General features: G+C 48.0%; 2 protein-coding genes across 2 annotated transcripts in view; one reads left to right on the top strand and one right to left on the bottom strand.

Moving 5' to 3' along the window:
- The first annotated feature begins 2,104 nt into the window (after positions 1–2,104).
- Positions 2,105–14,367, top strand: CKAP2L (cytoskeleton associated protein 2 like). The gene is made up of 9 exons (XM_048512481.1): positions 2,105–2,212; positions 4,364–4,430; positions 5,243–5,300; positions 5,498–6,633; positions 7,978–8,185; positions 9,570–9,725; positions 10,844–10,907; positions 12,242–12,368; positions 13,941–14,367. The coding sequence occupies exons 1-9, from the start codon at positions 2,170–2,172 to the stop codon at positions 14,164–14,166; spliced, it is 2,085 nt and encodes a 694-aa protein (XP_048368438.1). The 5' UTR covers positions 2,105–2,169; the 3' UTR covers positions 14,167–14,367.
- Positions 14,359–27,326, bottom strand: part of LOC125441689 (cytosolic purine 5'-nucleotidase-like) — a 33,845-nt gene continuing 20,877 nt past the window's right edge. The window contains 13 exon segments of the mRNA XM_048512482.1: positions 14,359–15,954; positions 16,510–16,611; positions 16,893–17,069; positions 17,176–17,236; positions 18,301–18,352; positions 18,534–18,704; positions 18,870–18,936; positions 20,484–20,591; positions 21,069–21,110; positions 21,942–22,025; positions 23,582–23,635; positions 25,679–25,772; positions 26,533–26,590. Coding sequence (XP_048368439.1) covers positions 15,901–15,954; positions 16,510–16,611; positions 16,893–17,069; positions 17,176–17,236; positions 18,301–18,352; positions 18,534–18,704; positions 18,870–18,936; positions 20,484–20,591; positions 21,069–21,110; positions 21,942–22,025; positions 23,582–23,635; positions 25,679–25,772; positions 26,533–26,590 — 1,124 coding nt within the window. The 3' untranslated portion in view covers positions 14,359–15,900.

Raw genomic sequence — 27,326 nt, 5'->3', positions numbered from 1 at the left:
TTCTCCAGTTTCTTGGGCAGATATTTTTTTTCTCCATCTCCTCATTAGGTCCTTTAACTGGGGATGCCAGAACTGAACCAGGATGTTCTGCATGCAAGGTCTGTGCCCTGCAACTATGCCACATCCTTGCCTTCTGCTTTCAGTTTGACTATAGAAAGTCTTGAGGGAGATGTGGGCACCAGTATGACAGTGACACCAGACCTTGAAAGAAAACATACTTTTCCGCCACCATTGCATCCATATTGTGTCATCCTTTAATGCTGTTTCAAGTGGCAAGAGGTGCAATATATACTGGCCTCCACAGGAAATAGCAGATCACTATGACTGATTTGCTGGGTAAAACTAATTGTATCTGACAAACTCTTTATTAATTACAGAGGTACTGAATGTTCCTGATACCTCCATGTGTCAGGTTTCCATGGATACTTTTCATTTAGTGCAACCTAAGGATGTGAACAGAATAGTTGGGACATTTAAGACACACAGTATAACCTGTTCACTTAACTCATATTCAGCCTGGCTAGTAAAATCAGACAGAAGCATCTTGGTCCCAATGGACTGTAGAGATTATCAACACCTTATTGGTGGAAGGCTCAATAATGGAAGGCCTCTGGCAGAAGCAGTGATAAGATTCTTATAAAAAAAAATCCTCAGACGGTACACAAATACCGCTTTCCTCAATCCTTTCTCTGAAGCTTGCTGCTTTCCAACTGCTTCGCAAGTCCAACAGCTGTCTCCAGGCCACAAAATATATTGTGTTTTATATGTTTTTACTTGTAAGCTGCCTTGAGTCCTTTGGGAGATTGATGCAGTAAAAGTGTTAATAATAATAATAATAATAATAATAATAATAATAATAATAATAATAATAATAATAATAATAATAATAATGCCAATTTCTGGAGAAGATCAAGGACATAGTGGACAATGAAAACACCTGGCTGTGGTTAACAACTGAAACTCTGAAAAAGGACACTGAACCCCTGATTTTAGCCACTCAAGAGCAAGCCATTAGAACAAATTTTACCAAGGTCAGAATAAAAAAATTACTGGAAGATGCAAAATGCAGATTGTGCAAAGAAGCTGACAAAACTGTAAATCATGTTCTCAGCTGCTGCAAAAAGATCACCCAGACTGAGTACAAATAGAGGCACAACTCAGTGGCCAAGATAATTCACTTGAATTTGTGCAAGATTACAACATTAGAACTGCTAAAAACTGGAGGGAACATTGTCCAGAGAAAGTCACGGAAAATTAGGTCAAGATCCTGTGGGACTTTCAGATCCAAACAGACAATGTTGGCACATAATACACCGGACATCACAGTGATCAGGGACAAGAAAGTGACCATCATTGACACAGCAGTACCCAGTGACAGCAGGTGCAGGGTCATTGAAAAAGAACATGAGGTCACTAAATATCAAAATTTGAAAACTAACCGTCAGTGTCTGTGGCACAAACTAGCTGAGGTCGTCCCAGTGGTCATTGGCACCCTGAGAACCATTCCAAAAACACTAGGGCAGCGCTTGAAACATCTTCAAATTAACATCTGACAAAATTAACATCTGTCAGATTCAGAAGGCAGCCCTGCTGGGAATTGCACAAATACTACGCTGATACATTACAACTTCCTAGGCGTCTGGGTGAGGTTCAAATTGTAATGAGAGGCCAACAACCAGCTAAACAACTGGAAGCTGTGAAATCAACCAAAATAATAATAATAATAAATCCAGAAGCCATTTCTGGTCATATTTAACTTAAACGTCAGGCAACAACAATCTGGCCAGAGAGTGCGAAGCACCAGCAAAGTGTTGCTCCTGAGTCGGCATGTTTTCTTACTTTTTCTCCACGGTTTGATGTAACTAATTTAAACATTAATAGCACACGCTCACACAAATCTCGCGTTCCTGGGAGGTGGAGGGGAGAATTAATATTGCTGCAGAACTATCCGCAAATGCTAATTAGTCCACTGGAGCTGAGGGGCTGGCAGCGACCTCGACTTCGCTCCGTACTTCCGCCAGCAGTTCGTGGCCACGCATGCCCTCTTTCCTACCAGCCAATCCTTAGTCAAGAGGCGTAGCTTGATCCCTCTCGTCCCATTGGTCCGTTTGAACAGAGCAAACCGGGCAGGCGGAGGTCGCCTGATCTTCCACCGATCTTGACGTTGCCATGAAGCCGCCTCCGCGGAAGGGGGCTGCGGCCGCTGCTCAAGGTAAGCAGAAGCCACCTCTGCTCACAAAACACCTCTGATAATGGCTCTTGACACCAGTGCCAAGGAGGAGAGAGGTCTTTCGAGCGTTTGCAGAGTGCTGCCCGCCAGTTCCCATCTGGATGCGTCTGGAGGTAGCTGGCCACTGACACCCCGTTCCCCACTCGGCCCCCACCGCAGCCAGGGAGAAAGAACTTACAGGTAGACTACTGTCTGTCACGGAGCTCTAGCAGCGGTGGCAGCCCAAGGAGGGCAGATCAGCAGAGGGTGGAGTGAGCGAGGGGCCGCCTCAAATCAAAAATCAAAACGTTTTGTTGGCATAATAAGCAGTAGTGCAGACTAATATCGGCATAATAAACATGCAGATTAATAGGGATCGCAGAGAGATTCAATCATGGTTGCAATTTAACGACATGACGTTTCAGAGATAACACAGGAATCACTGTTTCAAAGAGAGAGGGGGGCCCTCTGGCTGTGAAGCTGTTCCTACATGATGCTGACCGGAAACGCGAGCTGTCAGTGTGGCGCTTTGATGGCATGGGCGACCCCAAGGGCACAGGGAGCCTGCAAAGGCTGCTGCTTGGGTAAAGTACCCTATCCAGTGGTGGCCTGATATCTGAGTTAAATAGGATGCTTGCTGTCCGACCTGGGGCTGGGGCAGCCAGCGCCCCGAGGAGCCGGGACGAGGCAGGGAGGACGCCTGGCTGGACGGGCACACCCACCACGCAGCCCCGGCCCGGGCCAGCTCGTCCAGCTGCCGCGGCGCCTACCAGGAACGGTCGAGGGGAGAGTGGCAGCTTCACCACGGCCTCCCCCTGTGGTTTAGGTGCCTGCCAACTCCCTCCCCGGACACTGGGAGTCTCCAGGAACAAGACAGCGCCCGGGAAGGAATAGGAGAGATGGATAACAGCTTAGGAGGCGCTCCCCGCGAGGGAGGACACCCCACTTGCACAGCCTTTCCTTTAAGCTGGCGGTTACCCGTGCCAGCCAGCTGTGCTTAGTACACCAAACACCCATTCAGGCCCCTGACGTTCCAGGTACCCACGACACATCACTGCCCAGTACTGTAGCAACCCAGTTTAAATGGTCGCATGTAAAGCCCTACCAATGAACTCTTCTGCCTTGTCAACTTCTTGTTTCTAGATGTGACAGGGGGGCGGGGGGGGGGGGGATGGAAGGAAACTGAGTTTTTCCTAAAGGCTTCTTAAATAGGGGAGGAAGCACAAAGAAAAAAATCTTGGATTAAACATTTTATTTTTTAGAATGAATATTATTTTAAGCAAGGGGGTTTTTGCAATCGAAATGTATAATATGAGCTTGGGAGGATTTTTTAAAGTTTTTACACTGAAAAATAAATTTTCAAGAATGTTTTTGTCTAAATTTAAATGGTTTTAGCAACAATTAGTATGCCATAGTGTATTTAATACCTTATTATTATTAATAATACATTATTTTATCTATTGTGACTCATTGAGAGAGTTCCTGTCCAAATAATACACAGAATAATCCTTTTGTTTGCTACAGAATTTGTTTTCCCCTTCAGCTTCTGGTTCTTCCCCCCATTTCCCCACCCAAAAATTAAAGATATGTGTGCAGCAATAGCACAGAGTAGAGCGGTTTGCAACACTTCCTAAAGTATTGGGCATGTCTGCAAACCTTATGATAGAAGACAAAGAATTTATCCTTTTAAATGTGATAAGTGTGCCAAATTTGGCATGCTGAGTTATAATTGATGTATTTATGGACTGAAAAGAAAAGTAAGCACTGAATGTTAGCATCCAACCACAATAATAGAATTCAGCAAGTCATCTTGTTTAAAGAGTTTTGCAATGGGATTTGAAGCAAACTTGATGAGCAATATCCATAATGGAGGCAGTGTGACGGTAGTTGTGCTGCCGATGCCTGTTTCATGAGCCTGATGAAGTGAGTTAGAACACACGGAGTGCCTGCATCCTTGCCATCAGTTTTATTGGTCTTGCAGCGAGCTTGTGAGAGTATTGGCTTTGTGACCAAATCTGGCATAAGATGCTGGAGATCTCGGTGACTCTCTGTTCGCTGGCCAGGTTCCCACAAAACAGGTTCCAGAATTGCCTCTCCATGTCAGCTGTTTGTGTGACTTGCTAGTGACCTTAATGCTCTTTGAATTTCTTGCAGAGGAGAGGTGGAGGAAACTGCAAGAATATTTAGCAGCCAAAGGAAAGCTAAAGCGACCCAGTTCCAAGTGAGTGAGTGAAATGTGCAAATGGAAGCTGGCAACTATAGGTTTGTCTCCCTACTCCCCTGCCCTGGATAAGGCAGCTGTGAGCTGGTATGTTAACAAATCCTGAAAATAGTACATGCCTGTAGTGAATGGGATTGCATTCCCTGTGAAGACACAAGTTTGCAGTGACTTGTCCTACTCCTGGATGTCCAGATTGCAGCAGTGGCTGGGAGCTCCTCTTACCTACTGAGGCCGAGACACCAATTTCAGCTCTTCCTCAAAAATTCTGACCTGGTTAGTTGCATGGCCCAGGTGACTCCTAGGTTGCCCAGTTGTATGCATGAATACAACCTTATTAAAGGACAGTAATTCAGAGGAGTTTGTAGAAAACTGGAAACCTTTTACAGATTACATATTGAAAAAACATGGTAGAAGAGAAATAATTGCAGGATTTGAGATTTAATATAAATCAGCAGACTGAAATAGAATACTAGAAATGATAAAATATGTAACTGATATAGATGAATGAACCTGGAATAGATTAGCACTCAGTAGATAGCAGGAAGTCACTATTTTGTTATTTTAATTTTTTGTATTTCATGTTCTTGTTTTGTATTGATGTGGTTGTGGTGTGAAAGTGTTTATATCTTTTTTTTTGTTCCTGTGTATGTTGAGAAAATGAAAAAAAGAGAGTAAGTTCTCCCCAGGTTTAGTAGAGACCTACACCCAAATGAGAATGTGTACATTTGCAGCCTGAGTCATGTGTATGATATGTTTGAAATAAATTTTCATAAAATGACTTTTCAAAACATCTTTTTCCACGTGTTGAACAGACCATACTTAAAGGACAGGAATAATCAGCAGAACCTGGTTCCTTCCAAATCAGATCCTGTAAGTAGATAAGAATATTCTAGTACTTGGAGTTTGGGATTCCTCCACATCAAATGCTCATGGGACATTAAGAGTGAAATGGGGGGAGGGGGTGGCTTTTAAAAACAGACTTCTTAGTTGCATGTGTTGTCTAAGCATTCCTGTCTATTTTTGAGGGTTTTTTAAACTCCTGGCATATACACCTTTTCTGTTTTCAGACTGCCAGATGTAAAAAAGAAATCCTAAAGAAAACAGAAAGTGAACAGAAGAGGGAGGCAAAATATTCAGTCCTTGCTGGCCGGGTTCGGCAGAGCAGATCGTCTGGTGCTTCTGTCTCTCAGAAGTCCCAGAATGTACCTTCACAGCTGCTAAGAAAGGATCCACTCTGTCCCCTTCCCTCAAAGGCCTCTGCTGAAAATCTCTTTGGGAAACGGAGTATCACAACAGCCTCCTCCAGGCATAGTTTATGCCAAGCAAGAAAATCTAAAAAGTTGGAGCCAGTCACCAAACCACAGACTCAACCACACTTGCAGACTGCAAAAAGTTTCATGCACCCGGACAACCCTGTGGAGAATTTGCAAGAAAAAGCGAATAAAGAGAACTTGGAGGCCAACGCTCCTCTGAGCCCTGACCTCCTATCTGGGTCCCAAACAGTGAACAGCAAGCCAGTTGTGGGCTTTGATTCACGAGGCAGCGTGCCTGGGAAAAAGCAAGCACGTTCTTATCAGGTTGTTAAGTCAAAGGTACAGAGTAACCCCAGAAGGCCTTCAGCTAATCTCAAAGGGGCTGATCTTCAGAAACGAGTCCTTGGAGTGTCAGGGGTACAGACTTTATTGAAGGTTAGCCAGTCATCTACTCCTTGGAGGGCAGAAATTAAAAGCCAGGATCTAAATCCCAGAGCAACAAAGCAATGTATGTCTGAGCAAAGAACAGAGAATGCGGCACAGTCGAGGACATGTAGAACCCCACATACTCTTCAGAGGGGACAATCAAAGGACCAGTGGGCATGTGAGAAGCCGCCAGCATGTGAGAAGACTCAGCATGTGAGAAGGCGTCCAAGCAGTTCTCATGCCAAAGCAAACCCCTCAGCAACAGAATTAAGAGGAAAACGGACTCTCTCTTTGGCTGCATGGGAGGAGACCAGCAAGTGTGGAAGCCCAGCAAGAAGGAACCAGAACAGTAAGAAGCTCCAGCCAACACCCAGGACTCCCAACTTGAAACCCAGGCCTGCCATCTCTTCGGATTGCAGAGCAAGTAAAACCACTGACGCTCCAAGATGTGGGGAAAGCAAGTCAAGGCAGCTGGGGATGGGAATGGGTCAAGAGCCCAAAACCCCATGTACACAGGATCGCAGGCAAGTTTGCCCCCAAACGTGTTTGCATTCACCACTCTAGTCCTGGGGCTTTACTAGAGATCATCTGATGTTAGACTGTGGTAGGTAACTGATGAGAACATATGTCTGCATCTGCTTTTTCTTGGGAGGTCGATCACACAATGCACCTGCATCAGACCCTTGTCCTGAAGGTGGCCCTGTTAGACATGGATCTCTGAGTTTTGTTTGAGGAAGGTTCACATTCATCAGATTAGATGACAGCAAAATAGATGAAGGAATAGCTATTTGTGCCTCCATATTCTTGTTTGATAAAAAGGATTTATAGCGTCTCTCTTGTGGGATGCACATGAGCTGTACATGGCAAGGCAGAAACATGAGTGCCTCTGCTGTGCATTATGACACGCAAAAGAGATCCCCTCTACCCCTATTTGTTATATTGTGCTGCCAGACAGCCTTCTCCTTTTCAGTTTCCTATTTGTAAAAGCAAGCTCCACATCACTTCTCTTCTTATTAAAGTTACTTGCTGAATGAAATCACAATCAAATTACCAATTTTATTATCTTGTCGAAGGCTTTCACGGCCGGAACCACTAGGGTGTTGTGGGTTTTCCGGGTTGTGTGGCCGTGTTCCAGTAACATTCTTTCCTGACTTTTTGCCTGCGTCTGTGGCTGGCATCTTCAGAGATCGAAGATCTGGGCACACACACACACACACCCGGTGATCTAATGGGTGGTGCCCAGGGTCAATTGCCCCCCCCATGTCCCTCTGGCAGTTACACCACTGATGAATGATGAGCTGAGAAAATGTGCTGAGACCGGAAATGCCCTCCAGGTGGGCAGCTGTGGCCATGACTTTCCTTGCCATTCAAATGTTTGGAATCCTCATCAGTAGCATTAATGACCATGAAGTCACCTAACAGCAGTTTGATGCACACACCCTCATTTTTTTCTCACAGCAACCACCCCGCTCCAATAGCTCTTAAGTATGCAGAAGAAGAGTTTGGACTTATAGCCCCCCTTTTCTCTCCTGTAAGAAGACTCAAAGGGATTTACAATCTCCTTTCCCTACCCCCTCCCTCCCTCCCGCCTGCCCCCAACAACAAACACCCTGTATGGTAGGTGGGACTGAGAGAGCTCGAAGAGCTGTGACTTGCCCAAGGTCACCAGGCTGGTGTGTGTTGGAGTGCACAGGGTAACCTAGCTCCCCAGATAAGCCTCCACAGCTCAAGTGGCAGAGCGGGGAATCAACCCCGGTTCTCTAGAGTGCACCTGCTCTTAACCACTACGCCACTGCTTAGTAGCCTAATAAAGTCTAATAAACTTAATTAACTGAGTAGCCTAATAAAGTCTGCTTGCATTTCACTAGGAAGCTGCTAGAACAGTGGCTAAAATCTCAAGGGAAATCCTACAAGCGGCCATCAATGAAACTGCCTGCTGCAAAGCCACGGAAGAAAAGGGAGACCCTGAACCAGTCCTTCTGGAGTGGCCTGGGGGAAGAGGAGGAGCGATTGGAGAACAGCTTGAGAGAGAAGATCTCAAGTACACTGACAAAGTGCCTGAGGCTTGCTGATGAGGTGGGCTTTAGATCTTCCTCTGGCATATTGGAAGCTGCATGGATGTCAGGTGGGGATGTTACTTACTTGTCTACAAGTGACAAAGCAGCGAAGGCGGCCCAACTATGTCTTTGCTTGGCCTGAACTCTTCCAACTCTCACCTGTCTTCCATAGCAAGTAGGACTTCAACTGTAGGCAGAGAAAGATGTGAAGTGGATGATCGGGTCAGGAGAACACAATATTGTATTGCTCCTGTTTCTTTGGTACTGTCAAAAGCTTATAGTATTTCTGGGGCTGCATCCTGTCAGCCTGACAGTTTTGTAACTTGAAAACTCCGTCATGCTATCCTGTGGCCTCACCTCTCACAAGGGTTGCCTGCAGATACCCAGAATATACAGCAAGTAGCTTCAGTATACCTCTGCAAAGAAAAGGAAAAGGTTGCAGTTTTTGCAAAAACCCTCGAAAGTTAACGGAGGTCCATGAACACATTGCTCTTCTGCCATTTGAATTGCAGCTGGGCAAGCCATCCTTGCTTCTGGACCAATTTGCAAGTCCTGTTTTGTAAAGGGGTATTTCCCAGATGCTGTAGGTGCATTATGCAAGCTTCAGTTCTGGATATAAATGACCACCTGGTGCATTTACAGGTATGGTTAAAAACAGTTTTTAAAAGTTAAGGTAGTCCTCTGTGCAAGCACCAGGTCATTGCCAACTCATATCACAATGTTTTCTAGGCATAATTTGTTTACAGGTGGTTTTTCATTGCCTTCCCCAGTCATCTACACTTTACCGCCAGGAAACAGGTACTCATTTTACCCCCCTCAGAAGGCTGGAAGGCTGTCCGAAACCAATTTCTTTTGGGATCCAATTCAGTTCGTGAGCAGAGCTTTGACTGCAGTACTGCATCTTACCACTCTGTGCCACGGTGCTCCTCTCAAAACAGTTCACCAGTTCTAAATACAAACACAGGGCTGTGTGCAAACTTGTTCAGACCTGCTCTAAACTGGGCTTTTCCCCACCATTAGAGAACTGCCGCCCTACAAGTATAACATCAGCCACAATGTCTTCAATGACCGATGGATATGTGACAGAACAACAAGCAATAAATAAAACAATTCATGCAATCTTCGAGGATATTGGCATAGTCTTCCATGTTGTCTATTCTTTCCTACTTTTTCTTACAAGTTAAAAATACATTTGTTAAGCCAATCAAACAGCTCTAGTGTGCTACATATTGCTTGTTGTTCCATCATATATCCATTGTTTTGTTGGCACACTGATTCGATATTCAATGACCGATGACCAAGGGCAGGCCAAAGTTTGTATTCACAGCCAGGGTGTTTCGCTGCTCCTGTCGGCCTCCCTCTTCTGAACTGTGCTGATCTGAATCGTCTCTGTTCTCTTGCAGGGATTTGCTTCAGAGGAGATCCTAGCCATGCTTTCCCAGATCCCAGAGGCAGAGAAGTTTGCCCAGTTCTGGATCTGCAAAGCAAAACTGCTGGCCAGACACAGCGCGGCTGACATAGTCGGGCTGTACGAAGCAGCGGTCCGTGCCGGGGCTGCCGTGAGTAGCTTTCCATTAGCCACCAGCAACTTGTTTTAGGCTTATTATGCCCAGGGTGCAACAGCTAGCTCTCCATCCCGAGTGAAAGCTTTGTTTGGATTAACCGGAACAGCTTGCAAGATCTGTTTTCTCTGTTTAGAAAAGGACCTTTTCTAGGCCTCATAGGTATATTGTGCAAGCTGAATGGGGTGGGGAAGGAGGGGGTGGGTCTAGCTGCCAGTAATGAGAATCGGGTGGTGCAACGCCAAAAAGAGCTAATGCAGGCCACGTTTCTAAATCAAAGATCCTTGCAAAGGAGGAGGCTTGTGTGGGGAAATCTGACTTCTTGAGTACAGGGGGGTTGGTGGCTTGAGCGAGACCCTGAAACACAACTGGTGGTAGGGCCCTGTGTCAGCAAGCCCCCATTCCACTGATCTTAGGATGGCATAGGAAGCTGGAGAGTGAACAGAGCTCTTCTGGTAAAGGCTTCAAGAGAGGCATGGGCAAGCAAGGATTTTCTATGACCAAGCAGGGGATGGAACATGGAGGGGGGTTGATATTGGCCTGCAGCATGCAGTGCCCCTCCCCGATCCTTGATAGAAACCGAGCTGTGGAAATTCTATTTCTAGTCCTGGCTGTTTATTAGAAGTGTTTGGAAAATGGCTCACTGGGTGGGTGGGTGAATAGCTACACATACTATGAGAAGCTGTTGGAAAGAATTGGATTGTTTAAAGCGTGGTTTTCAAGGGCTCGGAATGTAGCTCATAACAAACTGGATGCTTCCTTTGGTTTCTTCCCCGTTTCTTTGGAAATAAGTGTCCAGTCAGTTGAGCAATTTTGCTTAAAATTGTCAAAACAGAGCCTATTTGCATAGATCATAAACATGCCTGGATCAACTGAGCAATATGGATATGCATGATGACCTCTCTTGCAAAGCAGCCAGGAATGCAGAGGATTTAATCCCCAGCTTCATTCCTGTTTGGCCTAGAGACCTTCCCTACTGAGCCAGGGGCCCTTTGGAGATACTCCCGCCCTCTATATGAAGAACGTTCAGTGCTCTGAAGGACCCCTGCCTTGCATGTGAGATGTTGTGTGCCAATTGCACTGTGATTGTTCAATAGCTGCTTTTCGTTTTGTAGCCACTGCACAAATTGAAGGAGGTTGTTGCTGAGCTTTTGAAGAATCCAGACACAACAGGCCAGGGTAAGAAATATGGAAGAGGCGGAAGTGGTTCCTGCACTTCGTGAAAAAGCTCTTATGAACAACTAAGGCCAGAATCGTGTGCATCGCCACTTGGGAGACCTGCTTTTCACTCTGGAAGGGGATAACTGTTAGATTAAGTCAACTGGCCGCCCACATTCTGCCCCAGGTTTTGGGCTCAGTGGCAACTAGGGTTTCACCTGGGAGCCTATACCTGCCACCCAAGCAAGGATACAGGAGAAAAGGGCAATCTCTTCTCTCCTTCAGAGTCCCCTCCCAGGACCCACCACTGTAAGAAGTCCATGTTGCGCATTTGGAAAAGGAGACTGGAGCTTGGCAGATGGCTCTTAGTAATATCGGCTGTTACATCTCTGAATGCAAGTGTGGGCCTCTTGATGGGACTGTTACAGCTTTAGGATTTAGAAGGAAAGTGGGGGGGGATGCTTTTTGCTCCCATATTGACCAGGAAGTGGGAGCCTGTCAGCCAATCATCTCCAGGAAGATGCCTCTGCTTCCCCTTCTCCCACTACAATGAGTGCCATTTACTCTAAAAGAAGTGCCATCACCCAGGCTCAGTCTCCTCTCCTCCATCAGGAGCTTGCTGCTATACTTCATATACTGTGAGCAGCAGTGACGTGGTGGTTAAGAGCAGGTGCATTCTAATCTGGAGGAACCAGGTTTGATTCCCCGCTCTGCCGCCTGAGCTGCGGAGGCTTATCTGGGGAATTCAGATTAGCCTGTGCACTCCCACACACGCCAGCTGGGTGACCTTGGCCTAGTCACAGTTCTTTTGAGCTCTCTCAGCCCCACCCACCTCACAGGGTGCTTGTTGTGAGGGGGAAGGGAAAGGAGATTGTAAATTCCTTTGAGTCTCCTATAGGAGAGAAAGGGGGGATATGAATCCAAACTCCTCTTCTTCATGTATTTCTTTGTGGGAATGCATCCTGGTTGACTGTAGGCAACAGCAGAGGTGACAACAATATGTCAAACCACAGGTTCAGTGCTCCAACTGGGGCAAGCAAGGGGCAACTTTCAAGTCAGAGCTTTGAATCAGCAAGCATCTCTTGGGGGCAAGGTTGGTTCCCATCAAACATCCAGAATAAGTTTGCCCCACAATGGAAGCTCTCAAGGTGAGCTGTAATTTGCAGGGATATACAGACATTAGTGTGGACCCTGTTTCTAAATACCATCGCTGCAATTTCTCTTTCAGCTTAGGAATGTTTTGACTACTTTAGGCAAAAACTGACCATGCCTTAGGTTCATCTCTGCCCAAACAGCAGAGTCTTTCAACACCAGCAATATCTCCCTTGCTGCTTTCATCTTTTGTATCCCTGCAGTGATCCCCACTCAAGCCAGTCTTCTCCCTGACATGGACCAGGTTGAAATGAGCCCCCAGAGAACTTTGCAATGCCAGGCTTGCAAGCCAGCCTCGGGCATCAAGCTACAAGTGGTCCCACTGCACAGGTAATGGTCCCGGCCTCTCTCTGCCCCCTCCCTCCTCTTCTGATCTAATGTTCTTGAGCTCGGAAGGCCAGCTGTCCTTTCCCCACAGGCCAAGTTCTTCTGGTAACTAGCAGAGGAACTGTGGCTTGACTGGAATTGCGCCAGCTTTCTTGTTGACACCATTCCTGAGTGGTGACAGCTGCCGAGTGGCTTTAAGCAGGGACAAATAACTTCATGAGCAGAAAAGTGGGTCACTCGCAGGCCCCGGCTTCAGTTGGCGCCTGCAAATGTTTCTTCTACTGCCAGGGCCCGTCTTTCCCTGGTCCCAAGCTTACCAAAACGCTGTGTGACCAGCCAGAAGTGGAATGAACGCAATGCAAATGTGCTCCATTTCAATAATGCCCCCCCAATCTGCAAAAGTGAAGGGAGGGGGTGGCAAAGATTTTGTGGTACACAACCCTGAACTCCGAAGTACTTTGTTGCTGGTCCCTATGGCCCACAAGAGGTTCACTTTGGGAAGCAAGCAGTAACTATTTGGTGGGAGAGTGAAACAATTGTTAAAGAGCAGTCGATTATGGCTTCCCTAGGGGCCCTTCAGCAGGCAGTAGGCTTGCAGAGGGGTATCCTTGTGTTTTTCTGTTTACATGCAAAGAGCCATTCTCTGCCTGCCCCAAAGCTAGCTCTCAATGGGTTTCTGCAGCTTTTCTTGATTCTCTTAACTCCGTCCATCAACTCCTCTTAAAGGCACAGATCTCATCACATCCAAAATTGCAAGATTTTGTGTAAAGCCTTTTCAATTGCATTTACATCAATATACCTGTGATAGCAAGTATATTGATATTTTATCCCCTTTCCCTCCATAACCCCCCCAAAAAGGGAAAGCCATTTCCTGGGAAAGCCATTTTTCCCAAAAAAGGGAAAGCCATTTCCTGGAGCTGCTGCTGAAAAAGGTGACCATGTGCTAGAGATCCTCCTCCCTTCCCCTCTACTCTCTCTCTCTCTTTCTCTCTCTCTGGCTGCTGCAGCCAGGAAAATAGTTTTAAAATATAGTCTTGTTTGAAATAAAATTGCAAAAATCCCTCCCAATCATCAGGGAGGTGAGGTGAAGACAAAAAGAGACCCTACTTGTGTTGTTCCTTTGCAAAAGCCAGAGAGAGGCTTGTCATTAAAACAGAAGCTTGTCTGAAAGAATCATCTGACAAGGAAGAAGCGAAGCTTGGGAGGTGGGGTGGAGCCAGAAAGAGACCCTGCTTGTGTTGGGTTGTTCCTATCAATGTGTTGATACAAGGATTTAGAAAAACGGAGGGGGGAGCATGCAAATCAGCACGAGGGAGTGCGATGGGGTGAGACTAGGCAGGCTGGCTGTGGGCGGAGGTCCAGGGCAAAGCTGTGCTCACCGGCAACTCTATCTGTAAACCAAAATCAAATTCTTGCTAGAAGTGGTCTCGCTTGCCGCAGGAAGAACAGAAAGAGAAAGCGGGGCTTGAAGAAATACGTCTGTACAAGGAATCTTGCGGCAATGCACATTTGCCCCCTTCGTGCAACAGATGCCTCGCTCGTAATCAGCCTAGGTTAACCTTCTGTTTGTTTCAGAACAAAAGAGCACTGGAGAGGGCCAGAGACAAAGCTCTTGACTCCGGTGCGGCGTTCCCTGCGGATTGAAGGTGCTACTGCTTGCTACCCACAGATGCTGAAGGACCACGACACAGTAGTGTCTTCCCTCAATGAACTTACAGCCACGGGTCATGGAAGCTTCTTTGTGTTCCGTAAAAATGAAGCTTTGCCAGAGGACATGGAAATGGAGTTCTTGAAGTCATGACTGTACCCCAGCCCTAAACGTGCCTCCATACTTACGCAACAGAACAACGAAGTCAAAATTTCCCCTAACCTCCTTCCCAGGCCCTCGGTTCTGTGTTTCTAAAAACCCGGCACATGGTGTTGACTGTCCCTCTTTCCTCTTACAGCTGTGCAAATACATTGGAAACATAAACAAACCCTCATAAAATAATTATAACTTTCACAATATAGGTATCTTTATTTTTGTTGGAATAAAACTGTGCACATCTGGCACTGGGGAGTTCGGGGGGAGGGAATAGCGCCCTTGTTCCACAGCAAGATTTCTTTCTAGGAACCAGATTCGCAGAGGAACGAAAGCAAAGCCTGTCAGTCTCCAGTGAAGGCGCTGCTGAGTCTTTCGTGCCTTGTGCCGACACTGTCTTGTGCTCCTCTGTGAGCACAAAAAGGAGAAGGGCCTCTTGCATTCTGCAGTGGGATGGGTTTCTCTGCTACCCCCATCATTTAAGAGTGTGTACAATCTGTACTTTTCTCTCAGCTCCCTCCGGACAGGGCTCCCGGGACACAGCTCAAACTGCTGTTCGTTTAAACCTTCTCAAATCCAGATTCATCTAACATTAGGGCCAGACTGGCTTGTTACATGAGGGCATCTGAATGGTAGGGGATAAGGCTGCAGGAAAATCCGGCTTCACTCAAGGGACTCTCTTGGCCTTGAGCTGTGCTCTTTTCAGACTGTTTCTGATGACTGTGCCCTCCCTAGCAAACAAAGGTGGGTGTTCCTCATCCTCCTGGTCTAGAAATTGTTTTCTGCTTCTCTTTTGTGGTCTTCCTGTGGACTAATGTAAGGAAGTGGGCAGATGCCTGGAGACAGAGAGGTGGCTACTGTTCCTGCATGACAAACAGAATGTGAAATTCCTGCTGAGCTCAACAGCAGAGCTGGCTTGAACACTGATGCCCAAAACATGTCAATAGAGCCACTGGCTGTGCTCTGTGAGGGTGACTGGACCACCACAGACCCAGTTGGCTGTGCCTGGGATGTTCCTGCAGCTCCAGGGCTAGTTGTTTCAGTCCCAATCACATCCTGTCACAATTCCCAGGGGGTGAAGCCTCAGTCTGCCTGGAAGGGCTTGGAGGTGCGGGGCGTCTTCTGCAGGTGCCAGAGGGAGAGGTTTCTCCCCAGAGCGAGGGTGTCCACTCAGGAAGCAGACTGGCTTTCTTCTTTGCTTCTCCAACGCACAACAAAGGTGTGCACAGTGAGAGCAGGCAGGAGACGGGAGGCCTCATGCGCTGCCCTCCTCAAAAGGTCAGGTCTTCATGCCTCACAGGTAGGGAGAACAGGCCCACGTTGCTTTTGGTTGTTGAACCAATCTGAGACAGCCGTGCAGAGGCTCTGATAATGTGGAAATAAGAGGCAGCATTTTCAGACAGAATCAGCTGGGAGGGGCTGACGGTCTTGATTCTTGAGGGCAGAGCTCTTGTTGGATGAAGTGTCCAATGGGGCAGGGATGCAGTCAGCCTCCTACAGCGGCTTCTTGCAACTCACTGGGCTATTGCACAAGGACCAGTGTGCAGCCTTGGCCTCCCTTTCAGAATCAGTCGCTTCGTAGGTTAGGTCTTTCTAGCGTTGGCTTGGGGAATACCATCATCTATTTCTGTTTTAGAAGCCCCTCTTTCTCCCCCTTCCCATCCTGTCATCAGCTTCAGCTGAGCAAGACTCATCTGTCGCATCTGGATTGCCTTCGGCATAGATTGGAGGGATTCAGTCGTCGTAGTCCTCGTCGTGGTTGGCGTCCTGGAAAATGTTTTGGAGCTTCTGTAGAAGACAGGAAGCACAGAGAATTCTGCGCCCTTCCTGCCTACGGGACTGGTGAATGCAAGAAGCGGGCTTTCTATTGGGGAGTAGGGGGGCGGGCACTTGTTTATACATCAAAGCAATACTCTACCTACCAGTGACTCAGTTCTCCACCAAGCCCATACCTGAGTATACAGGAAAACAGCCACTGCATTCTATATTTCCTGGGACCCACGAGCTGTTTTTGCTTCTCCCAGAAAACAGCACATTCACACCTCATTGATACTCTATGGAGTCTCTATTCCAGAAGAGAACCCCCCTTCTCTTCAGGAAGCCCGTACTGCAACGTGGGAGGAAGGGGTCCAGCAGATGCCAACTTGCGAGTGGCAACCATAAGACTGAACTTGATGCCTGGGGACATGGGGAGGAACAGTCCTTCTGATATCACTGGATGGCCTCCCACAAGGCCCAGAGCCCAGTCTAACCGGATGGAAGTGTTTGTGATGAAAGGAAACAAGGTGGCAAACTATGGATGGGGCGAAGGACACAAGACTCTGGATGCCGTCTACTACTCACCTGTTGCTTGTAGAAGCCAAGAGGGTGCATCCGATGCCCTGGGGGCAAGCCTGTCTCACTGAACTCCACACGCACGTGCTCCACAGTTGATTCATGGGGCATCTGGTGGGGAAAGATGTCAGTGGAAACATCACTGGTAGGATTGTTCCACCTCTCCATCCTTGCAGAGGTGGCCCTCAAAAGCCTGCCAGAAATAGATCGTTCCTTCTATCCCTAACTGGAGAGAAGGAAGTAGCAGCGTCCTTCATGGGAGAAGCTAGATCTTCCAACAGACTACTGTGGTCCTTCTTTTTTCCCCAGTTGGAACAACCTAGATGAAGCTCCCCACTAATCTATCCAGAATCCAACCACCGCCACCCTGCCGTTAATCTGCCCCAATGTACCAGTGTGGGTGGTGCCCGGAAGAGATAGCTGAAAGGGTAATACAGGAAGTTAATGAAGGAGGCGGCGTAGAGGTCAGCGTAGCGCATCAGCTGGTTGGCAAACAGAGTCTGGCGGGAGCCACAGCGGAACAGGCTGCCCATCTTCCCGTAGCACATGTCCATCTCGTGAGTGACTTTCTGCAAAAGGAGGTGCGATAAGTAGGTCAGCCTCCAAAGGGTGTCCCACCCGAGGGTTGGCAGATTTGAGCCCTGAGCAAGCTCTGTTTCTAGAGCAGCGCCCTACCTGAATGCGCTTCTTGATGGAGCTGATGTCTGGGCGCTCGCTGCTTCCACTGTCCAAGTGCCTGGGAGGAAACAAGACCATCTGTGGGTGCTGAGTACTCTCGGAAGCTCATATCCCCTGCCCATGGTCCCACCAGGCTTCCACCCTTGTGCCCCGATGAGGGAAGTGGCCACTTGGAAGGTATCGCTTTCTCCCTCCAGCAAGTCTATGAAGGTGACAGACGGTCACGTGCTGCTCTTTCCACATGCCTCATGGAACAGGCATTTTCCATGGGGAAGCCAAGTTTAGGAGGAAGAAGTAGTAGAGGAAGAGTTTGAATTTATATCCCCCCTTTCGCTCCTGTAGGAGACTCAAAGGGGCTGACAATCTCCTTGCCCTTCCCCCCTCACAACAAACACCCTGTGAGGTAGGTGGGGCTGAGAGAGCTCCGAGAAGTTGTGACTAGCCCAAGGTCACCCAGCTGGCGTGTGTGGGAATGCACAGGCTAATCTGAATTCCCCAGATAAGCCTCCACAGCGCAGGCGGCAGAGCTGGGAATCAAACCCAGTTCCTCCAGATTAGATACACAAGCTCTTAACCTCCTATGCCACTGCTGCTTCTGAAGGGGGGAAAGCCATAGTCCCAGACTGTCTTCCAGTGGATCCTAATATCTAGACTGGAAATCCTCCCAGGAAAAAGAAGAAAAAAGGGGACGTGATTTTTATTCTAACCACCTGAAAGCAGAAACGCTGCAAATAAATGGTTTCTGCTGAAGTAAACAGAAAACACATGTTTATAACCTTTCACTGTAACTCCCATCAATATGCTCAAAATTGTTTTGATTACTCCCTGAAAAAGGGGGCTGGCTGTTTCAGTACATAGGCATTGTGGGGGATATATTTTGCAAGAAAACAGGTGCTGTAAGTAACAAGGTGCCACTTCTGCAAGACCAGCCTCTAGCCCACTTAGTGCAAAATCATCCCTGATGCCTCCACTCCATACAACATAGGTGTCAAACGTGCGCTCCTCCAGATGTTATGGACTACAGTTCCCATCACCCCCTGCCAGCATGATGATGGGAACTGTAGTCCATAACATCTCGAGGGGCGCACGTTTGACACCTGTGCCATACAACATCTCACTTACTGGTAAAGCTCAGCCAGGAACACATCCAGACTCCGCAGTTCCTCAAAGAGTTCTGTGAACAGAAGAAAGAAGGCTAAGTCCTCGACAGCAGCTGAGCCAGGGAAGGGGATGCCCATTTCACTCTAAGTGAGGTAGAGAGCCCTGGCCACCTTCATCCCCTTGTGACCTGGCTTCATTTTATCCCTGGTAAGAGACTGCCCATCTCCATCCACCAGAACGTTTCTAATCCTTACCACTTTTCTCTGTCCACACTTGCAGCTCCTTGGCCAGTTCGGGCACTACCAGAAAGGTGCGCCAGCCCTGCCTCTTCTTGGACTTGAGGATGTCTCCAAATATGTGGTCACCGATGTAGAGGATGTCCTTGCCCTTCACTCCCAAGAGATCACACACCATGTCTGAGGAGCCTAGGGTGGGAAGACCGAGGTTAGGGACTCTTAACCAAGGTTCCACCTCCACTCTTCCCATCAAGCCTACGGTTGGCTCGTTGAAAGGGGGTGACAGATCTCGGTAACATGAAGGACAGGCACATTGTCCAAATAAGTGTCAGGTATCAGAAGGGGTGACTTTACCTCCAGAGTAAACAGCACAGTGTTGAAGGGGACCTGTGTAGGTGCCAATCCGCAGCTTCCCTGTGTCCTGCACAAAAAAAGAAGTAGTGAATTCTGGGTAAAGAACTGGCTAAGGAAGTGGAATGGGACTCCAAAGCAGCTGTTGGTTCTGGCACACAGGCGTACCGCCCACGAGGACATGTCCCTACGTGCATGCCCTCTAGTCATTGGGGGGGGAGTGCCGGGCACCAGCTGGGTCCTTGCGCCTGGCCTCTCCTGCGGGGTGGCTCCCAGCGGCTCCCTCTGTGCCGGGGCCACGCTCGTCTGGCTTCGGGCCCGTCAGGCGCTGTGCCACAGGAGAGGCCGGGCGCAAGGAGGTAGGGGCACAATTTTGGGGGAGAGAGCAAATTTGGGGAGACCTAGGGAATGCCATTTCAGTTCTTGCCCCAGGCGCCATTTTGTTTAGGTACGCCTCTGCTCTTAAAGTAAGGGGAATCCAGGGCTCTCCCTCCAGCATTTCATGATAGAGATTTGCATGGGGAGGAAGTGAGCCTCCTGCTGGCATGGAGGCCATTCTGCAATATTATCTGGCAGCATCACACACTCCAGACTGGCAAACTGCCCTTTCCAGTTTGCCTCCTTCCAGCTCCGACACTATCAGTTTGTAGGTCATTATTTCCTGTGGCCATGACTATTCACTGTGCTTTTTCCCTGGATTTCCCCAATGTTCTTTGTTGCAGCCTCTCTCTTATACTGGGTGCTTACTTTGATTCTTAGATGAACAGCTTATCTGGAAGAAGTAAGCTACCTTGAAGACTGAAAAATGGAAAGTTGGGAATGTGAATTAAATAAATAAGTTTTGAATTAAACAAATAAGTGAAATGAGATAGCTTCCCAAAGGGCGGCCATCAGTTCCCTTTCCTGCTTTTGAAGCCTTGTCTAGCATCTACTCTCTGAAAGAACAAAGCCTCAAGAGTGAAAGTTCAGGGGTTTAGCTGCTGCTGGCTTGCAATGGAAGAACAATAGTTTGCATCCAATGCCGCTTGAGCATGCCTCACGGAACAAGACTTTCTCACTCCCTCCTCCCATTACAGCCTCCCCTGAATTTTTTTGCAAAGAGAAGAATCAGTGGAAGTTAGCAACCTCTCTTCCAAAGACAGACACGCCCAAAGCCCTTGGAAGACAGCTCCATGGTTGGATACAAGGCCAAAAAAGTGAGCCAAGGATATCCACCATCAGAGATCCAGACACCACAAGGGGCTTGTGTTAGCTGCCTCTCTCTGGACCCATCACAGTACCCTTCAACCACAAATATATATAGATAATCAGCGAACACTGAGAACAGGCAAAACTCAAAATGGCAATAGGGGAGCAGACAGACTGCAGTTAAACTGGCTCTTACTAAAAGACAGCATTGCAACGGCCAACCGAAGGAATCTCCTCTACCCACTTGTTCTGCCCACCCAGAAAGGTTTCCCCAGTGTATCCAGAGACCTTGGCCAACCTGACCACCCGAGATGTTATTGGCTAGGAGTTGGCTAGGAGTTAGAGTCACCCATTCCAAAGTAGGATTGTACTTCATCTGCCCCTCCTCCTTCGCCATCCCTGCACGTGCAGGGCCTAAGCGGCATTTACCGTGTTGACCTGTCGCAGGACGGTCCCCTCAGCAAAGAAGAGCGGTTTACGCGTGTCGACGACAATCAGATCAAAGTAAGAACGCCAAGGACGGGGCTGAGGTTCCTCCTGCAAGGTGAGGGAAGCCAGAGAAGGATTTTACAAGGTGTGCTTAAAATGGAGATTTTTTTTCCCATTAGAACCACCCTTCCTGGCACCACTCGGTGATCCCATGAGCTGGGACTCTGGACTTCCACCCTCAAGAACTGTCCCAAAAGTGCCACTGCAGCCCCGTCAGTCATCCGAGCAGGGCTCGTGTCTTCATCTCCAGGAATAAGACAGGAGGGCGCTGCCAGCAGATGGCTCCCACCCTGGTTGTGCAGCTAGCCCAGTCTGCTATTACCAGGAAACACCTCCTTGCCTGGAGCTCCAAACCAGCATCGCTTTGATCCCACAGCTGCCCTGCCACAGTCCTCAAGGGATGCCTGGTCCTTTACAAAGGGTTGATCTGCCCAGCAAGTCTCACATTATACCCACACCAAAAAAACCGCCTGCATGGCAAATGCCTCTCCCCTGAGCTTCTTCCGGGGTAAAACCATGACTCACCGTATCATCTTCACTGAAGTCAAACAGATATGTCATTATTGCCTGCAAAGAGAGAAGCCCAGTGTGGCGTGAGCATTTGCAATCTCCTTATGAACTTGTGGAGCTCATGTGCAAGATGATGGAAGTAACGTCCCCACTCTATGATTCTAGCCAGCATGGTGTAGTGGCAAAGAGCAGGCGGATTCTAATTTGGTTTGATTCCCCACTCCTCCATATGAGTGGCAGAGGCTTATCTGGTGAACCAGATGTGTTTCCGCACTCCTACATTCCTGCTGGTTGACCTTGGGCTAGTCACAGTTCTTTGGAACTCTCTCAGCCCAACCTACCCCACAAGGTGTGTTGTGGGGAGTGGAAGGGAAAGGAGTTTGTAAGCCACCTTGAGTCTCCTTACAGGAGAGAAAGGTGGGGTATAAATCCAAAGCTCTTCTTCTTCTCTTCTATTTACCCAGCTGCCCCTGTCCCAAGTCCCTTGGGCCTCTCAGTCTTATCCTGTCCAGCACAGCCAAGGCAAGATGTGATGTCATCATCATGCACCTCTACCCCACTCCTGCCAGCCAGTGAGGCTGCTACATGTCTCCTATAATATTAATATAGCCACTGAGAAAGATCCAAAACAGGAAGAGTGGATGTGCTGCACTCTCAGGAAACTGTGCGCAGAGGGGTGTTGTGCATTGTCTTAATGGGAAGAGAAGAGGGCTGTTCCCATATGAGGTGCCCTTGAAGGAGAGTGGAGCACAGACAAGGAAAGAATGCCCGATGGTGACCATCTGGGAAAGGATCTCCCAAAGAGATCTAACCCACAAGTGAAGAGGAGGAGCAGTCAGATACACACACATATCACCTTCCTGGGATGCAGGCATGCAGCCAACTTACGTCTGTGTAGTTGTAGTCACTGTTGGTGGCAAGGAACACCTTCCCCACTTCCTTCATGCGGCTCAGCAGGAGGGGAACACGAGGCTACATGAAAGAACAAGGAGGATGAGAACAAGGAGCCGAGGGTGCTTAACACTCTTCTACCAACAACAGCCAGAGCGTGAGGGACACCAGAACTAGTCTCATCCTATTCAGCTAGTCTCACGTTTTGGGAGGCTTCACAAGACATGCAGTGGCTTCGGATGCCAAGCACAGGACCTGGAAGCCCTGCAGTTGCTTTTCCCATTTTCTCGGGCAAAACCTATCGAAACACATGGAATTGCACAGACAGCCATGGTGCAGCTTGTGGGAACAGTGCAGACATAACCACAAGGAGAACAAGCTCAATTTTGCACCCTGGGGCATTTAGGCCAGTGGCTTGTGTTTCCTGTCCCCAGCTCTGTGGTCTGCTGCCCACAGTCTTGGCCGTTTCTGCAGTGAGGTCACAACTTTGCCCTCACCTCGACTTCCTCACACCTGTTATATGCTTGCATGGGTCCCACATTCATTGGTCCTGGGTTTATGCACAAGAGAGCACAGAGGGTGAAATTTCTATGTGAAAAGAATGAGGTATCCTTCGCATCTGAACAAGCCAAGCACTAGAAGGTGTCCCATTCCGAGCAACAGCCCAAGAGCAGCAGCCGTGAAGCAGTCCACCACAGCATGACCTCACATTGCTGTCTTGCTGTTCTTTCTAGCATGCACACTGGGGCCCTTTCCACACGTGCCAATAAACACGCGTGAAAGGCAGGTTACACGAATCTGTCCTCGCCCTGGCCCGTTCACATGGTTGGCTGCCCCAGCCATTGGAATGGGGCACGTGCCTTCGCACGGAGGTGTAGGTTTTTGGGGGGGCGGGGGGAGGTCCTTGCCTTCCTCCAAAGCATGGCTTTGGTAGAAGGCACAACTGACCCCCAGTGCCATGAAATGGCCCTTTGTCCCTGCATGGCTCCGAAGATGGGAGCCGGGGACTGCACTCTTGTTGGATCACGTGCTGCGAGGCGCATTAAAACAAAATAATCGCAAATAACGCGATTCTTGAAAAACCCGAGTTGGGGGAAAAACACAGAGCAGACTCACTTTAGGAGCAGGATCCATGCAAAATTCCCCCCAACTCGGGTTTTATCCCACCCTTAACTCGTGTTTGTTGGCCTGTGCGGAAAGGGCCAGAGGGAAGCAAGAAGCATGGGATGGTACCCTTGCTCTCAATGCAGTAGGTCCTTTAAAAAGGCAGTCCTATAGGGATTATGTCCCAGTAGGAAGGGATCTGTGGTTCCCGATCTATACATTAAAGACCACTGCTCTAAATCAAACCAAGGGGTATATTGGCTTAACTTGCGCAGATGAAAAAGAAGGGGTACAATCAAGCCTGTCCAGCCTTTATCTTTAAGCAGAAGGCTCAGAGCATTCCTCACAACTCCCTGGGGCAACGTTGTTCAAGGCCAACACAATAACAATACACTGAGGAGAGAATGTCACCCTCAGAGGCACAGGCAGGAAGGGAAAAGAGTCACATGTCTCCTATTCAGGCAGCTGGGATAGACTGGGGAAGTGTCCTGCATCGATGCAGTTCCTCAACTTGTGGCCCAAGTAAGACTTACATCTTTCACCACATACTTCTCCAGGTTCTCCAGTGTCTTTTCCTTGAGGCAGCCCTGTGGGAACAAGAAGAAAGGTTTTTTATACCCCACTCTTCTTTAACTTTAGGAAGTCTCTAAGCAGCCTTCGCTTTCCCTCCCTACAAAGGCACCTTGTGAGGCTGGTAGGACTGAGAGCATGCTGAGAGAACGGTGCCTAGCCCAAGGTCATCCAGCAGGCTACAAGCAGAGGAGACGGAATCGAACCTGATTCTCCAGATTAAAGTCCGCTGCTCTTAACCACTATACCACGCATAGGACAATCACTGGTTCTCTCCAAAATCAGGGAACTTTCTTGCCACAACCAGAGGCTAGCTACTTCCAGGACACTTCCCCCTAGGACACCATCAAACACTGCACCAGGCATGCAACAGGATAGTAACATGCTCTGTTTCAAGGCAGACACACAAAGATAAGCAAGGAAGGCCCATGAACATAAGGTGAGAGTTGTCCCGCTGGATCAGACCCTGGATCCATCTAGTGAAGGACTTTCTAGTCCTCAGTAGCCTGCTAAAAGCTTCAGGTTGTAGACAGAAGCAGATTGCTACCAAACTTGAAGAAATGTTCAGCAGCAGTGGGTTATGGCCACTGATAGGTCTTGTGTTCCCCTGAAACACATCTGTCCTTTGGAAAAGACATCTGAGTTGGGGGCCATCTCCACATCTTTTTCCAAACTCATTGCACTGAGTGGTCCATTCCTAGTACTGAGAAAAGATTCCTTCTGTCATTTCATATGCAGCATTTGCACCAGCATCAAATTTTGGACTACCCTCCCTAAGCGTAGTGGTTAGTGCGTTGGACTAGGACAGTGGTGGCGAACCTATGGCATGGTTGCCAGAGGTGGCACTCAGAGCCCTCTCTGTGGGCACACACAGAGTGCCCCCCCCACACACATCTAGGCTGGCCTGGGCCAATGGGCTCGATTATTAGTATTAAACCTTAAACCTAATTTTGGGGAAGCAGTGTAGGTAACCCTGTTAAGCGATGTTAAACCCCACTGATTTTCATGTGAAGAACTAAAGCGTGATCCTTTACCTGGGAGTAAGCTCAGTTGCTGGCAATGGGGCTTGCTTCTGAGTAAACCCTCCTAGGGTCATGATTCACCCATTGGAAGAGTTGCACAGTTGCTTCAAAGCAAAGTCACCAACTACCACCAAGCTTACTCCCGAGTAACGGACGCCTTGGAACCAACCGTTTTTTCTAAACTAAAACCTCAGTATTCAGGTTAAATTGCCGTGTTGGCACTTTGCGATAAATAAGTGGGTTTCGGGTTGCAATTTGGGCACTCGGTCTCGAAAAGGTTCGCCATCACTGGACTAGGATTTGGAAAGCACCGGTTCAAATCCCCACTCTGCCAAGGAAGTTCACTGGGCGACCCGTTTATCCTAACATACAGGGTTGTTGTTAGAAAAAAAGGGAAGGGGGGAGGATGATGTTCTTAGCTTTGAGGAGCTAACATTGCGGAGAAAAAGAGGGCTATAAGTGCCTGGCCCTCACCTCCCTTTCTTTCAAACAGCAACTGAAACTAGTTTTGTCTAACTTGGCTTTTGAATAGGGAGGAGAAAATGGCTTTAGGAAGTTCTTTCAGCTTTGTTTTTCAGTTTTTTCATCAGTATTTTATTAACCGCTGTATCCTGTGCCATTTTACTCCTTTCAGCTGGTTTTGTTAGCCACTTCGGGCACGTCTTAGTTAGCGGGAAGGATTAGGGTGAAAGATTTTAAATAAATTCAGCACATGAATAAATGCCCCCTTTTCCAGTCCTGCTTGGTCTTTTTTGGTGTAGACTGAAATACCTCAAAAAAGCCTCACAGGAAAAGGGATCTGACCTCCTGATTATTTGAGTTGCTCTCTGCAGTGCTTGGAAATCTCTTTGGGGACAACCAGAACAAGTGTGTTCCCATTGTGGGCTGCATCGCATATAAAAGCATCACTGGCAATTTTATTATCAGTACTCAACATTAGGACATGGAAATATGATTACGTGACCCAAAGTAGACAGCAGTTCATCATAACTCCATACCAGACATCCCTGACTACCTCCCCAGCATGCACCCACTCACTGAGAGATGGACGTAGTCCATGGCTTCGCGCACATCTTGGAACATGCTCCGGAATGACATGAAGAGGTTGCCATGTTTGTAGCCTGTGTCGCAGCTAGAATAAAACCAGGAACAGATCAGCACCCTCATTGAGATTCCACAGGAGAGCAGGAAAAGCACAGAAGGCACAAACCTTTTAAAGTGTTTTGAGGCAGGAAATAAAACATTTCCTCAATGGAATTCTGCATTGTTTTTACCCCAAAACATTTTATTTCCAGCCTCAAAACGTTTTAAACGAACCCCCTTTTAAAACGATTTTCTGGTTGAAACTAAGATAACTCAGTTCCCGTCACCTGTTTATTTGCAGCATTTGTTTGTTCTTTTATTTGGGGGGGCTAGTCATCAATGCATTGAGTGTGTGAGGAGTATAGAATGCAGCATGAGGTTCTGAAGCGTTCAAGCATCGATTCAACACAGAACAAAAAAAGGGGGAGATCACATGATGACAGCAAGGATTCGTTTTGAGGGGGTGAGTGCAGGCATGGTTGTTGTGAAGGGAGAGACTGGAAATGTTTTAGAAGATTTGTGTGGCGAAGGAAATGGTAACAGCTACCAAATCCAGCTTCTGTAGAATCCAAGTTTTCATTTAAAAATAAGCAAGTTTCCAGACCCTCAGGTTGTGAAAGGACTCCTGAAAATGCATGAACCTCGTGAAATTCCAGACTCTGGCTGAATCAAATTTCCAGTGACTGGAGGCTGAGCCCTCGTGTTCTTCCTCTCCCGTGACCAGAACAATCAAATTTTGAAAACATAATGGATTTTCTTTCCCAAGTGAGGTTCTCTGCCCAATTCACAGCAAAACTCAGAATACTCACTTCACATATCGGGAGCAGCTGGTAAAGAAATCCACCAGGCAGGCGAAGAGGTAGGTCTCTGTAGAGAGACAAGGAAGGAGAGGTCATTGAGAGCAAACCCAAAGAATACACCCCTGAAGTCATGAATTAAAAAGCAAGGAAGTGATCTAGCTTGCCACCTGTGGTTTGGAATCCCCTTTCCTTCCACTCAGGACCAATTAGATTAGAGGAATTGCCTGGATATTTGTCCCAGGGCAGTGGTAGCCAGGAGGGGGGCATTGTTTGAGATAAGTAAAAGGGCACATGGGAAAAGATCGGTCTCCCTCCTTTGCAAATTCCACCTCAGTCTGAATGCCCTTCCCAAAGCTGCTATTTAACAGTCAAAAATGCTCTTGTTCCATCTAGGCCAGGGGTAGGGAACCTGCGGCTCTCCAGATGTTCAGGAACTACAATTCCCATCAGCCTCTGTCAGCATGGCCAATTGGTTCCTGAACATCTGGAGAGCCGCGGGTTCCCTACCCCTGATCTAGGCGGAATCTCAGAGATGGTGGGGTGGGTGGTAATGAAACAATGCACTCTGCCCATGCTCCTGAGCAACCGCTCCATTGCTCTTCTTTCCTATGCTCTAACACTGAGGCCTAATATTGGAAACAGGTTTCTCAGATTAAATTACATTTCAGGGTGGCGGGGGTAGGGTGAAGGAAGGGAAGACAGCAACAGGGGGTCCAGCTTGTTCACTGAGTTGTAACCACATACAAAAAGCAACCTGCAATTAGTGCTGACAAGCAGACATGGAGGACTGAAACGATGCTGGG

Source organism: Sphaerodactylus townsendi, linkage group LG12 (assembly GCF_021028975.2).
Source record: "Sphaerodactylus townsendi isolate TG3544 linkage group LG12, MPM_Stown_v2.3, whole genome shotgun sequence".
Taxonomy (NCBI): Eukaryota; Metazoa; Chordata; class Lepidosauria; order Squamata; family Sphaerodactylidae; genus Sphaerodactylus; species Sphaerodactylus townsendi.
This window is presented reverse-complemented; position numbering and strand designations above follow the sequence as displayed.